This window comes from Salvelinus sp. IW2-2015, linkage group LG4q.1:29 (assembly GCF_002910315.2).
Source record: "Salvelinus sp. IW2-2015 linkage group LG4q.1:29, ASM291031v2, whole genome shotgun sequence".
Classification (NCBI taxonomy): Eukaryota; Metazoa; Chordata; class Actinopteri; order Salmoniformes; family Salmonidae; genus Salvelinus; species Salvelinus sp. IW2-2015.
This window is the reverse complement of record NC_036842.1, coordinates 66,250,689-66,263,039: the sequence shown is the minus strand read 5'-3', so window position 1 is coordinate 66,263,039 and position 12,351 is coordinate 66,250,689. Positions and strand designations below refer to the sequence as shown.

The window sequence follows — 12,351 nt, the reverse complement described above, 5'->3', positions numbered from 1 at the left end:
GTGCTGGCACAGGTGTCAGACCCTCACCTTAGAGAGCCTTTTTATTCTCTATTTTGGTTAGGTCAGGGTGTGACTAGGGTGGGTACTCTAGTTTTTGTATTTCTATGTTGGCCTGGTATGGTTCCTCCAGTGATGATCCATGGCCCGGAGCCTCCAGTGATGATCCATGGCCCGGAGCCTCCAGTGATGATCCATGGTCCGGAGCCTCCTGCGAGGGTTCCCAGTCCAGAGCCTCCAGTGAGGGTTCCCAGTCCAGAGCCTCCTGCGAGGGTTCCTAGTATGGAGSCTCCTGCGAGGGTTCCCAGTCCCTAGCCTTCAGCGAGGGTTCCCAGTCCGGAGCCTCCGGCGACGATCTACGGTCCGGAGTCCCCGGCGATGATCCACGGTCCGGTTCCTCTGGCGATGATCCACGGTCCGGAGCCTCCGGCGACAATCTACGGTCCGGATTCCCCGGCGACGATCCACGGTACGGTTCCTCCGGTGATGATCCACGGTCCGGAGCCTTCGGCGACGATCCACGTTCCGGAGTCTCCGGCGACGATCCACGGTCCGGAAGTCCTCCGGCGACGATCCACGGTACCGGTTCCTCCGGCGATGATCCACGGTCCAGAGCCTTCGGCGACGATCCACGGTCCGGAGCCTCCGGCGACGATCCACGGTCCAGTTCCACGGAAGCGGGAGCGGAGCGGGGTCTACGTCCCGAACCGGAGCCGCAACCGAGGCTAGATGCCCACCCGGACCCCTCCCCCATAGAGTCAGATTTTGCGGCTGGAGTCCGCACCTTTGGGGGGGGGGGGGGGTAGACTGTCACGCCCTGACCTTAGAGAGACTTTTATTCTCTATTTTGGTTAGGTCAGGGTGTGACTAGGGTGGGTACTCTAGTTTTTGTATTTCTATGTTGGCCTGGTATGGTTCCCAATCAGAGGCAGCTGTCCATCGTTGTCTCTGAGTGGGGATCATATTTAGGCAGCCTTTTCCCCACTGTGGTTGTGGGATCTTGATTTTGTATTGTTGCTTTTTCGCCCTACAAAGCTGTACGTTTAGTTTGTTACTCTTTCTTGTTTTGTGCCGGTTATCATAAATAAAAATGATTAACCTACCCCACGCTGCATCTTGGTCCGACCATCCTTCCAACAACGATCGTTACAACAGGTGATATTTAAGAGCTGCAGACCCAATGCTCTAGTTGGCATGAGAGCTGTTGAACGACTGCTGTTTAGCACTCTCTCTAAGTTGTGAAACCAAGCCTTTTATCTTGTCTCACCTGTTTTATTTGCACTCCCTTACCTGTTGTGGGTTTTCTTTTCCTTTAGTTTGTCTGATAAAGCGAGTGGGCGTCCATGGTGTTTAAGATCCTACTCGAGGTTGCTTTGCCAGCACCCAGTCAGGAGGAACCCCCATGGATGCCTTTCGGAACACATTTTATAAACCCACCTGTTTCCTTCTGGTTGTCAGTGGCTCATTTGTTAGTTACCTTTTGCTGTTGAGGAGTGATATTTTGGGTTTCTTATTGGGGAACGTAACAATCTTAAGACGTAACGGTAGGCTCGCCTACACTCCTTAAGAGTAAATTGTTGGGCTAGTCGTTACTATTCTTCACAGACCATTTACAAAGGTAAAGTAAAGGCACAATGACGATCATTCGCCACTTTAAATAAATAGAGATCATTTGTTGAGCAAACAAACAGGCCTACAGTGTGGACACGGAAATCCTCAAGTTATGGAAGTGCTTCAAAACAAAGGAACAGCAGGTCACTAATGGACCCAAAAGATGAGTTACTGTACAGTATGTCTAACATTTGTACATTCTGTAGCCACAGAAATTAAAAGGAAAGTACATACACAGGAATGCTTTGATGTACATATTATTATTGGGCAAACAATATGATACAGATGGATTCTGAGTCATGGAGTCTGAGTAAAGAATGCTGGCTATGGCTGTGATCTAGTACTACTGATCTCCAGCACTAACATCCAATCACTGCATCACTTGTCTGTAGAAAACATATCCAGGCTCTGTTTCTTTCATTCATCTCCATTTGTTTACAGTGCAACATGGTAAAGCCTAAGCTCATCAAAAGTGAGCATTTATGTTTGCTGAGAATCAACAATAGCTTTGTCCACACACGGATGTTAATACAACAGGCCTAGCGATGCTCACACACTGATCTTCTCTGCATAACAGTGGTGACTCTGTGACAACCGATGCATTTGAGTCTGGACCAAGCCTTGTTCAATATTTGCCAATGTCTTAGAGCTCAGGCACACATGAAAGAAGCCCCAGCTTGGCAACCAGTTAAAAGCGAGGACTTGGGGCCCAGAGTGGGCAAGCCCCTGTTGCAGGTGGCCTGTTGCCCTCTATCTCAAACAGTCCAAAATCCTGCCTGGTTACTTTACACATGCACACTGGACCTCTTCCAGTACCATGCACAGGTGGCCCAGAACACTGAACCCCAAAAACATGCACTAGTGGAGCACTAGAGTTCAGTGTTCTGGAGTCTATAGCCAGTTACTTCAGTGATGTATTGTTGTCTCTATCTTCTTGCTGTTGTCTGTGCCCAATAATGTTTGTACTATGTTTTGTGCCGCTACCATTATGTGTTGCTACCATGTTGTTGTTATGTTGTGTTGCTGCCTTGTTATGTTGTCTTAGGTCTCTCTTTATGTAGTATTGTCTCTCGTCGTGATGTGTGTTTTGTCCTATATTTATATATWTTTTTTATTCTATTTTTAATCCAAGCCCCCGTCCCCGCAGGAGGCCTTTTGCCTTTTGGTAGGCCGTCATTGTAATTAAGAATYTGTTCTTAACTGACTTGCCTAGTTAAATAAAGATTCCATAAAAAAACTAAAAATAATCTACGTCGACATCTCTAATACACAGATAATGGGGCGTATAGACATATGCTCCAACGTAACATAGCAAGAACGGTCGCTAAGTGCATCATCTTCAATGCATGGGAAATATGCATCATTAAAACACTCTTATCGCTATATGGAAACCTGGGACTGGTGTGGCCTGTTTGACCCTGTGGTTGCTCTCCACCATTCGTCAAACCTGTCTGGAAGCAAGAGCATGTATTTCTAAGTACCTTCACAAAGGACATCCTTATTTACACCATATTATTGTCTGATGGCAGTCCACTGACTGAGCACCGCTGACCTCTCCGTCTGGGTAGAATTCCGCCTCCGCCTATCTTAATTGAGAATGAATGGGAAACTCTGCTGCCACTTCCTGTCTGGAAAGCCCTTTACTTAGGTCTTAGGGCTTATTGTTTTTTTGCTCCAGAGTCCAATGGTGGCAATCTTTACACCATTCCAGTCGACGCTTGGCACTGCMCATTGGGACCTTAGGCTTGTGTGTGGCTGCTCGGCCATGGAACCCCATTTCATGAAGCTCCCGACGGACAGTTCTCCAGAGGGACAGCTGATGTTGCTTCCAGAAGCAGTTTGGAACTTGGTAGTGAGTGTTGCAACCGAGGACAGACGATTTTTACGCTCTTCAGCACTCGGCGGTCCTGTTCTGTGAGCTTGTGAGGCCTACCACTTCGCGGCTGAGCTGTTATTGCTCCTAGACGTTTCCACTTCACAATAACATCACTTACAGTTGACCAGGGCAGAAGTAGCAGGGCAGAAATTTGATGAACTGACTTGTTGGAAAGGTGGCATCCTATGACGGTGCCACGTTGAAAGTTGCTGAGCTCTTCAATAATGCCATTCTACTACCAATGTTTGTCTATGGAGATTGCATGGCGGTGTGCTTGATGTTATACACCTGTCAACAACATAAATAGCTGAATCCATTACTTTGAAGGGGTGTCCACATACTTTACTTTAGTATATTTAGTGCAGGGGTAGGTAACCCTGGTCCTGYAGTGCTGCAGYCGCTTCATGTTTTTGATTTAACCAACCTGGAAGACCAGGTGTGTTGAATTTAGGCAATAACTGAACTAATCAATTAGCTCAGTCGGTCCGGTGTTGTGCCTAGTTTGAACAAAATCCTGCAGTACCTGCGGCACTCCAGGACAGGGTTGCGTACCCCTGATATAGTGTGTGTAGTTTTTTAAGATTGAAAATGTTTCATATTTCCAACGATTACAAGCACATATTCCTGTTGATATGTCCCACAGTTATTACACAATGGCATGTGAATACATTTATTTTATTAATCAGTGGTGGAAAAAGTACCCAATTGTCATACTTATAGATACCTTAATAGAAAGTTACTCAAGTAAAAGTGAAAGTCACCCAGTAAAATACTACTTGAGCAAAAGTCTAAAAGTATTTGGTTTTAAATATACTTAACTATTAAAAGTAAATGTAATTGCTAAAATATACTTAAGTATCAAAAGTAAAAATCCATATATTAAGCAAAGCAGACGGCATAATTTTCTCATTTACAAAATGTACGGATAGCCAGGGGCACACTCCAACACTCAGACATTATTTACAAAATATGCATTTGTGTTTGGTGTATCCGCCAGACCATAAGCAGTAGGGATGACCATGTGTTCTCTTGATAAGTGCGTGAATTTCACAATTTTCCGGTCCTGCTAAGCATTCAAAATGTAACAATTACTTTTGGTTGTCAGGGAAAATGTATGGAGTAAAAAGTACAATATTTTCTATAGGAATGTAGTGAAGTAAAAGTTGTCAAAAATATAAATAGTAAAGTACAGATACCCCCCAAAAATACTTAAGTAGTACTTTAAAGTATTTTTACTTAACTTTACACCACTGCATTGTATCACCGACCTGCTGCCAACTCACTTTCTAGCCCAAAGGCTGGCAGATGGTGATATTGAGTCATTTCATCTTATCGTAGAAAAGGAATTTATGCAGCTGCCTATACACTCGTACTCTGTGGTGGAAAATGGTGTTTCATAAAAATGTAGGCATATTTTCCAAGTTTTCTTCTGCCTTCTCGCCATTAAATCGAATTAAGGAGGACATCGACGCTTTTGCAGCCTGAATGGAGAATGCTGAATTTGCAAACCAGTTCACGGGGGATATGAGTCTATAGCCAGTTACTAACATTAACTTTGTATGGTAAGATGAAACGACTCAATATCGCCATCTGCCGGCCTTTGGGCTATGTTGTGGTGTGTTTTCCTAATATCTTTATCCATTGAATGCTTGTGATTTTACAGGGTATATCCTGATATTGTGAAATGTATTGGCTATTTGGTATATTGGCTTTAGAGAAATATTGATTATAGGATTACATATTATTGATGAAATAGCCTACCTGTTCAGTTATAGGCYATCTGCCTAGTTTGGAGGCACTCTGCAGAAGCCAGTCATCGTTTCAGTTATTGGCTATTTCGATTATTCTTTGTTATTTTGAAAGTCTACGTAGGACAGAGTTCATCAATGTCTTGTAAATACTTGTGGATCCAGCTTACCTGTAAATATACAACAGCATGTTGCACCTGATTCCATCTGACTATTTATGCTTCACACACCCTGACAGTAGGGTCCTCCTATTTTACTGGTAGTATTAAAGTTAGCATATGATGGCTAATAAATGTATCGATTATGGTCAGGCTATGCAGGAGTTCCAGAATATTTTTCACATTCACCTGCCAGTAAGCATTGGTACTGCACAACTGTAGTTCAACATTCCTGCCTGTGTGTACAGTGAGTATACGAAACATTAGGAACACCTTTCTTAATATTGAGTTGAACCCCCACCTTTGCCCTCAGAACAGCCTCAATTTGTTGGGGCATGGACTGTACAAGGTGTTGAGCGTTCCACAGGGATGCTGGCCCATGTTGACTACAATGTTTGCAGTTCTTGTCACAAACCAGTACGCCTGGCACCTGCTACCATACCCAGTTCAAAGGCACTTAAATATTTTGTCTTGCCCATTCACCCTCTGAATGGCAAACACGCACAATCCATTTCTCAATTGTCTCAAATCCTTCTTTAACCCGTCTCCTCCCCTTGAAGTGGATTTAACAATTTAACAAGTGACATCAATAAGGAATCATAGCTGTCACCTGGTCAGTCTATGTCATGGAAAGAGCAGGTGTTTTTAGGGTGTTGTATACTCAATGTATAATAGCCTGTAGTGTCTGCATGAAGGTTTTCCAAAAAGATCAATGACAATGTGAACTATTCGGTTTGAAAACGCACTTCCTGCACTTCTGTATTATGAGAGCCAACTTGTGCTGACCTTTTGTGAACATAAAATGATGCATGTAAATAATTAGGACACTTTCCTCTCCATCACTCCCATATGAAGGCACATAGAGTTAGTGTTCAAGCATACATTTAGGTGTTTAATAAAGCTGACAGTCTCTATTGTTTGGGACTTCACAGGTGGACAAAATCTAGGTAAGGGAGTTGTTCACTTCATTTCATACAGGATGAGTGAGAGAACCTAAAATACACAGTAAAAGCCAATAGTTTTACTTTTAGTGAATGTAGAATACAAATGTGTACAACAATCTCTAGCTTGGTATCTTAGTRATTCAATAAAAAGTTCACTAGAATATTTATTGTATAATGAAGATAAAACAACACATTCAAGGGAAATAAAATGCAGATGAACTTAAAATTCTCTCTTGATTTTGAAACAGTTTGTTTCATTCATGGCAACAAAGTCCAGCTTGTGCCGCCAAACGGTTTGAGCATCCAAACCGCAAACAGCTTCTTTAAGTGAACTATTAACTACAACAATTACCAAACACATAGTTCTGTTTTGTAAAAGCCATAAAGCAAAGCAGTGTAGGCTTACTCTTGCAAAGCAAAGTGAAGAAAGTACTTCAAACAAAGTTCTGTTGTCTCCTTAAATCCTGTTCTTTCACATTCAATAGTTGTGCATGTTTTTACACAGCACATGGACCAAAAGAGCAAGTCTATCCCTTTACATTCTCAATACATTCCTTGTGTGAATCTGATTTCAGGGGAGTGCAGGGTGGGCAAGATTATCCAGTCTATGTACTGTAATGTATGTCAGCTTCTTTAGCTGTAGGAGTGCACGTTTGGAGCTTTGTGAGGCTTTTCTTGATGTATAACATGAGTAATTCTTTGGGATAAGGCTATTTTCTAACCGTGCATATAAAGAGTGAACCTAGAAAAATTCCCTGATATCCTATCAAGTGCTAAAGTGTGCATGTAATTGTGTGATGAAGTTATAAAAAAAGACTGCTACTGCCTTTTAAGAAGAGTGTAATGGTATTATTGCTATTCTGTAACCTGAAATGTTAAATTTGATATTAATAAGTTATGTTGTGTTTCTAAATATTTCTGAATTGATCAAGACTGAGGAAAACAATGTGTGTTCAAAAAGGTTTACATGATTTCAAATTGATGTGCAACTGCCTATCAAGCTCCCTCACACAGTGGCACTTAAGGACTAAAGGTTAACAGTCATATTTTCATCTGCTCAGGCCCTGTCGGCCCTAAGCACATAGTTCCTACTTCATCATATCCGCAAATCTTCATTCTAGTACTGAGGGTGACTATAAGGGACTTGCAATAACATCTAATAGTAGACTGGACCCTTTAAGTCACATTTTGTTGGGGTCCCATCTGGACAGAGTATGAGTTGTAAACTACATATATCACTATTGGCTTATAGCCAACTGCTATGGATCAGATGAAAGGGGTGGAGGTAGGCATGGAGAAGAAACACACAAGGGAAAATATAGCAAATATAAAGAGAGACTCCTTTTGTACAACACAATTCTCATACAAATGTGTGCAATCCGGCAGTGTGAGATCAAGTCAATTCAGTTGCATTGTCTCTACTATGTTTAAGCTGCTGAATTCTCTGACACTTTGCCACTGTGAGGATTGGTTCTAATGAAACCAGGGCCACCTGTAACAGACAATGACCTAAATGCCTCTGCATGGTCTGATATGCTCACACAGGCAAACATACAACAGTGAAACAGCAAATGGCTGTTTCCCCTCACCAGTACCACACCCTGTTTATGTCATCATGATTTCTGGATTATTCATTTCCTACTAGTGATGGGGCATTTACAAAGGATATTTTACTGTGCCAATTTATAAAATGGATACATTTTATACATAATCATGACTGAGATGTACATTTAGGCTATGATATTTACAACGTTTGTAACTTAGTTTACTCAGTGTGAAAAAATTCACCAGAGTGATCTATCAATGGACAATTTAATTAACCATAAATYGGTTTATTGGCATGGTTCATGAAATGGCATGTCTTTCGATTGAGCTAAGCACAATCACAATGGGCGGTTTTTCAATGCTGAGATGGGACCTTGGGTTTGAAAGTTGGCAGAGTATCCAGCAGCTGCAGGTAAATAGTTAACACAATAGAAGGAACCATGTTATCCTTCGCATTGCGATTTTCCTTCACAACATACGGTATACAGGAACTTTAACCTCACAGCACTGTTATTACAATTTCCTAGGGACAGACATTCACCACTATTAAAGGGAAAATGACCCAAAAAACGACTCTGGAAATAAATCCACTGATTTAAAACGGTAATAACAAAAATTTTAAGAAAGCACAGTATAATTAACAAAATAGTAAATATTAACCAGTGAATACTCTACTTAATAAGGATCTCGCTGGGTAAACATGGCAGTAATCCACAAAAATATACCTTTTTCTTGAATCTGGTGATGGTACAATACATACGTACTTAGCTACACCAAGGTGATAAATATTAAAGTTGCTATTTACATAACAAAAGAAAACATTTGGCTCAAATTTAGAATTTTACAAACAGAACAGCAACTGTTCATGGCTTTAGATATTGATTCAAGATCTGGCTTGCATGTCTTCATATTGGTTGTAACAGAGCACAGTAAAAACATAGCTAAGATAAACAATTGTTTTTGAGAAAATTGCTAGGAAAACATAGCTACAAAATAACAGAAATAAACATACAGTACAGCTTTGGCTTACATTACCAATGACTTGTTGGAGCAATGAGAATATTTCTTACTATTACTATGCTACCAGTTCAACTGGACGATTTCCCATTATCTTAATTTCCCATATCAGATTATAAAATGAATATGTTATTATTGCAATATACTTTTCCTCTCTTTTAGAACTAATCACATGACTCTGAGCCATGTCCTTCCCATACATGATAGTTTTTCCTGTCTCAAACCCCACGAGAGAAATTCTACCTCTTTCAAATTAAAAACAACTATGTTGTAGTGTCTCTGAGGTCGATTTTGTTTTAAAATTAGATTTCACATCGATTTGATTTAATAACTTAATAGAAGAGACAAATTGAGTCAACATTGTATGAGCTTAAAGGTGTATGCGGTTACACCATCATGTTGTGAAACTTGAGCTCTAACAGTGGACGCCACAAGCAGGGGCCCTCAGCCAGTAGGCAACACTCTGAATTTCTTTTGATTGTTTGCAACTTGCAACCACAACAGCAAAAACAGCAACTACAAGTAAGTGCCAGACTAGACCAGTGACTACAATAAACTAGATTGTTTCATTTTCTTTTTCTTTGAACATCGGACTCCTGCAAACATAATCTGATTGCACCCAGTACCTGATAACGTCTGTTTGTGTACATAAATCAGTCCAACTACTTGAATACTCTTCTTATTCATGTGAGACGTATTTCATTTAGATATGTCCTTTAATTGTATTTGCCATTCTCCTTCTTACAAAATGAAATGGAGTTAAATAATAATATTATAKTGATAACTATAAGGACCTTTCCTACCCCATCCATCTCTCCCCCAAGTCTACCCCCTCCCTCCCTCCCTCCCTCTGACTAGCTGGTGACTGGAGGCTTGACCAGGTGGCTCTATGTCACCCAGGTGTCCATGCGCATGCGCTTGACAGAAGGGCTCGCCCTGTTGTCCTCGGTGCCGGTTGGGGGTCTGCCCAGCCCCATGGAGGAGGAGTGGAAGTCTGGCCGGTGGTCCTCGCGGTCGCTGCCATCGTATGAGCTGCAGGAGGAGCTGAGGCTGTCCACTGGTGAGCGGCCCAGGTCCTGCCGGCTGGACGCCTGCTGCTGCTGCTGCTGCTGCTGCTGCTGCTGCTGCTGCTGCTGCTGCTGCTGCTGCCGCTGCTGTTGCTGCTGCTGGTGGAAGCCAGAGGGGGTGACGCGCTCCCGTGGAGGGGAGATGGGTTCTGACTTGATATTGATGTTTTGGCTGGTGTTGATAGAGAGGTTGGAGCCCTGAGGTAGTTGACCACCACCCCTGTGAGAGAAACAGCACGGGCTCAGTGGCCATTTGGAAAGTGACATAGATCAGGTTCTTGGAGTGGTGGTTGGAAAAGGGATATTTGAAGGAGTACAAGCTATGTACTTTGAATGTGTATATAATGTGTGTTCGTGTGTGGGTTTCTTAATGTGTATGTGCGTGTGTTTGCTAGTGTGTTACTCACACCAAAGAGCTGAGAGCTGCCTGGCCCAGTTGATGTTGTTGCCATGCCGACATGGAGCCCAGAGAGAGCCCTGGAGAGCCGAAGCCCTGTAGGGAGGAGATCTCTGCACTGCTCAGGGAGTACTCTGCAACAACAACAGCACCAGAGAACAGTGAGTTACACACAATCCCCCTCCAACTGCTACTGCAGCAACACCTCTCACCACAGGAGACCAGGCCAATCAGTAACAGCCAGGCAGGCAGGGCTGAGGCAGCCGTGGCAGGGGACAGAGGGGTAGACTCACCAGTGTTGTAAGCGCTGGGCATGCCTGAGTAGACCAGGCCTTGAGGGGGCAGGCTGGGGGTGGTGACAGACACTACTGGGGTGGCCAGTGTCTGGGAGCTGCTTAGCCTTTGGGTGTTCTGCAAACAGAACCAGGAAAACACAGATGTAATGAACAAAGCAACAGTATGGCCCTATAGGACTTACTGTAGTGAACCCAAATTATACAAAATGTCAGTTGTTATAGATTACATTTGATATGTTTTTAAGTAGTAACTTGATAAAGACCATTATTATTGTGACAATGAACAAATGTGTTGTGATACTACTTTTCACCAAGAGGTGGCATTGTAGCTTCATGTCACATGTAGCTACAATCCAGATAACATATTGAGGCTTGTTATATGACAACGGCTTGACAATATGCGCAATAAGCATAAAACTCAATCCCATTAAGGAAAGACATTGCATGTTTTTGTCCAATATTGAGAAGAGGGCTGTTGTTTGTGGATGAATCTCTTAACAGATATTCAATGTAGGGATTATGGATAAGGGAATATAGTTGTGAAATATGATATTGTTTTACCATATACAATAGTGGGATTGGTGCTGATATGCAATCTTTTTCATATTCAATTTTCCTTACAAGCTAAGGCAAATGCTCTTCAGCACTCAAGTTGTTTACAGATGGCAGATTTCTRAAGCCTAATACAAAAAGAGACGGGTCCTACATTTGGATAATATACAGTAGCTACTACTAACTCCTTTAAAACCGCAATCCTGGCTGCAGTGGCTGGCATGCTGTCCCAAGCACAGTCACACACAACGCAGTGCCTTCATGCAGCAGCAACAGGACCACACAAGCTCTGAGGCAGCCTACTACACTCACCAGGCCCACACACTCACACTGAACTCATTTCCCACAATTTATAGATCTATGCATGCTTTATTCAAATCTTCTGAGGATATAACATTCTGTCCATTATGTACCTCTATCAACTTTGAATGCCTCACTTGTTTGTTCTGATCTAAAAGTGAGACATACAGTGCATTCGGAAAGTATTCAGACGACTTCCCTTTTTCCACATTTTGTTACGTTACAGCCATATTCTTAAATGGATTGAATAAAAATGTTTCATCAATCTACACACACTACCCCATAATGACAAAGCGAAAACAGGTTTTTGACATTTTTGCAAATGTGTATATTTTTTTTAAAGAACCTTTGCTATGAGACTCAAAATTGAGCTCAGGTGCATCCTGTTTCCATTGTTCATCCGTGAGATGTTTCAACAACTTGATTGGAGTCCACCTGTACAATATTAAATTGATTGGACATGATTTGGAAAGGCACACACCTGTCTACATAAGGTCCCACAGGTAACAGTGCATGTCAGAGCAAAAACCTAGCGATGAGGTCGAAGGAATTGTCCGTAGAGCTCTGAGACAGGATTGTGTCGAGACACAGATCTGGGGAAGGGTACCAAAAAATMTCTATAGTAATGAAGGTCCCCAAGAACACAGTGGCCTCCATCATATAGTTGCCAGACAGAAGCCACTCCTCAGTAAAAGGCACATGACAACCCCCTTGGAGTTTGCCAAAAGGCACCTAAAGGACAAGATTCTCTGCTCTGATGAAACCAAGATTMAACTCTTTGGCCTGAATGACAAGCGTCATGTCTGGAGGAAACCTGGTACCATCCATACGGTAAAGCATGGT

The 12,351-nt window shown here is 42.4% G+C and overlaps 2 protein-coding genes across 9 annotated transcripts in view; both read right to left on the bottom strand.

The window, feature by feature from the left end:
• The window catches only part of LOC111962396 (multiple C2 and transmembrane domain-containing protein 2), a 264,113-nt gene that overhangs the window by 46,630 nt on the left and 205,132 nt on the right, over nt 1-12,351 (bottom strand). The window lies entirely within an intron of this gene.
• LOC111962398 (myocyte-specific enhancer factor 2A-like) overlaps nt 6,481-12,351 on the bottom strand; it is a 315,332-nt gene continuing 309,461 nt past the window's right edge. For all 7 annotated transcript variants that reach the window (XM_023985464.2, XM_070443042.1, XM_070443043.1 and 4 more), the window contains 3 exons: nt 10,654-10,771; nt 10,371-10,494; nt 6,481-10,183 (listed from right to left, as the gene is read on the bottom strand). In XM_023985464.2, the coding sequence (XP_023841232.1) occupies nt 9,784-10,183; nt 10,371-10,494; nt 10,654-10,771 (642 nt within the window). In that variant the 3' untranslated portion in view covers nt 6,481-9,783. The remainder of the gene's footprint in view (nt 10,184-10,370; nt 10,495-10,653; nt 10,772-12,351) is intronic.